The sequence below is a fragment of the Charadrius vociferus genome, unplaced genomic scaffold (genome assembly GCF_000708025.1).
Source record: "Charadrius vociferus isolate BGI_N301 unplaced genomic scaffold, ASM70802v2 scaffold843, whole genome shotgun sequence".
In the NCBI taxonomy this organism is placed as follows: domain Eukaryota; kingdom Metazoa; phylum Chordata; class Aves; order Charadriiformes; family Charadriidae; genus Charadrius; species Charadrius vociferus.
In genome coordinates, this window is record NW_009647430.1 from 81,173 (window position 1) to 83,394 (window position 2,222).

Genomic DNA, 2,222 nt, shown 5'->3' on the forward strand with positions numbered 1-2,222 from the left:
GACCACGAAAGGTGTTGAACAAGTCTGTCGGTTGTCGTGTTCTTTGTGCTGTAAAACTTGCAGAACAACAAGCTCAAGTCCCTGCTTTGGACACGAGATAGTAGAGGATGAAGAAAACAACAATCAGTCCTGACGAAACAGAACAGAGCAACTTGCGGTTATCCCTCCCAGACCGTGTCATGGTGGAGAAACGCTTCACGCTGCCAGTTAGCAGACCAGTCACGCTCATAAAATCTGAATCCTGAATGAGGAAGAAAATGAAGATGGAGGTGTTATAAACAGATGAAGGTATCCCTGAAGAATCTGCCACTTCCTGCCTAAAACACACTTGCAGAGGGAGCTGCACAATAGCTGCCCATCTCTCCGTGCCCATCACGTCTCTCTCAGAAGGTCCTTCCCTCCTGTGCTCAGGCTCCAGGGGCAGCACCTTCCCACCACACTCAAGGCAGGGAAACAAAAAAGACAGGGGAAGGGCTGTTGCAAACGTACACCAAACTGCCTCCCCTTTTTTCAGCCAGGGTCAAGCGACCTGCTGCTGGACTGGTCCACTGTACCCACGCCGCTCATTCTGCCTGGAACAGCTTGTTAACAGCAACTCTACAAGCTAACGCTTCACCCAAAGGAAATGTCCCTACATGAAGCTAGAGCCATTACCGTACACCGGGCCAGGCTCACAAGCACAGAAAAAGGTGTCATTTCTTGCCATTAGTCCCAGTTATTTTCAGCATGGGACAGAATGCATCTGCAGCTCCACCAGAGGGTGGCAAACTTCTCAAATTAATGCAGTTCAGGCATTTTCATTTTGACTTCTGGTCTGTTTTCCTTACCCACAAACTACTCGGAGCTTCTGCTCATGTTGTTCCTGAAATGCTTCAAAACCACCTCTGTACCAGAAGCAAAATTTCATGCTGATTGCGGGCTTCTGCTTTAATGTCTTTTGCCATTACACCTTTTATTGATGGATCCTCCATTCTCCTAATCTTCAGGCTGAGCAAATATCCATTTCAAACACGCCAACACTGTCAGCACACGCCGTTGTTAAGCTTCCAAGCTGAGCTCACACCTTTGACTCCACTGGTTCCAACACTATAATTATCTTTTCTCTCGCTTCCATGCACCAGCTCTGCGACATCCAGCACATGCGGAAAAAGCTCTTCAAGCACCAGTGTGACAGTGCTAATGTCCTTCTCAAATCTCCAGGCTGGATTCCCTTCCTCTCACAATTCAGTTAACGAATTACCTTTGTCCTAAAAGGCCTCAGCAGGTAACCCCTCTGCCACAGGAATGTGCTGGCCTTTCCCCACTGTGCTGTGATTTTCCATCAGCAACCAAAGCTTAAGTGGCAGATTACTCTGGAAAGCGATTTTGGTTTTATCGGGTGTTGTGTGTCAGAAAGATGGCAGAACAGGGCACCGAACAACCCGAGGTGACCCAGAGCATCAGCTTTGCTCCTTCCAAAGACGTCAGTGAGCTACAAAGTCCTGACAGGTAGTCTGTGTTTCAGGTGTTAGAGTAAGTAACCCTGACAGATTTACACAGCAATACCAAAAATCACAGGAGCAGCTGCAGAACAGGCCCATCTCCCAGCATTAGCCACAGGAGGCAGCTCTTTAATCCCAGTAAGGAGGTAATCTCCATCTGTGTTTCTGAAGTGCGCTGTCCTACATCAGTCCTTCCAGATGCTAAATACCAACCGTGTCGCCCATTCGGACAACGCAATACTAGCAGCCGCTAAGTGTCTGATGTTTATATATCAAGAAGGCCACTGGAAACGGGTTTAGTGACATGCCCTGGTTTGCCAAACCGACCACTGGGATCTAATTTTGTTTGCTAACTGCTATTAAACTTCCAGTTAAGGTAACTGCTGAGAGCCAGCACAAAAAAGTCACGTGCTTTACCTTTCATTGGTTCCTTACCATGCCATCCAGGTAACGGTTTTGTTCGTCAGCATCTTTGTCAATATCCAGAGCCAGCTACACAGGGTAAGGGAGAAAACGGGTGTTAATGAACTTCTAACGTAAAGAGAAACTCTAAGGCATCTAGTGCTGGTAGAATTTGAACTGCACATTAGAAAAGCAAGCCACTGCTTCCCCGTGTCCTACACGGACAGAGGCTTGTTTGGTAGGGGAACAAGATTCTCATTTCAGATTCAGGTTGTTGAACTTTTTCAGCTCTGCAGCCCTGAATATAAGGTTTGACTGTCTGCAACTGTCATATATAGG

General features: G+C 47.2%; 1 protein-coding gene across 1 annotated transcript in view; it reads right to left on the reverse strand.

The window, feature by feature from the left end:
- The window catches only part of BET1L (Bet1 golgi vesicular membrane trafficking protein-like), a 2,823-nt gene continuing 601 nt past the window's right edge, over nucleotides 1–2,222 (reverse strand). Inside the window, exons 2-3 of the mRNA XM_009880561.1 lie at nucleotides 1,917–1,973; nucleotides 1–241 (exon numbers count right to left, since the gene is read on the reverse strand). Coding sequence (XP_009878863.1) covers nucleotides 74–241; nucleotides 1,917–1,973 — 225 coding nt within the window. The 3' untranslated portion in view covers nucleotides 1–73. The remainder of the gene's footprint in view (nucleotides 242–1,916; nucleotides 1,974–2,222) is intronic.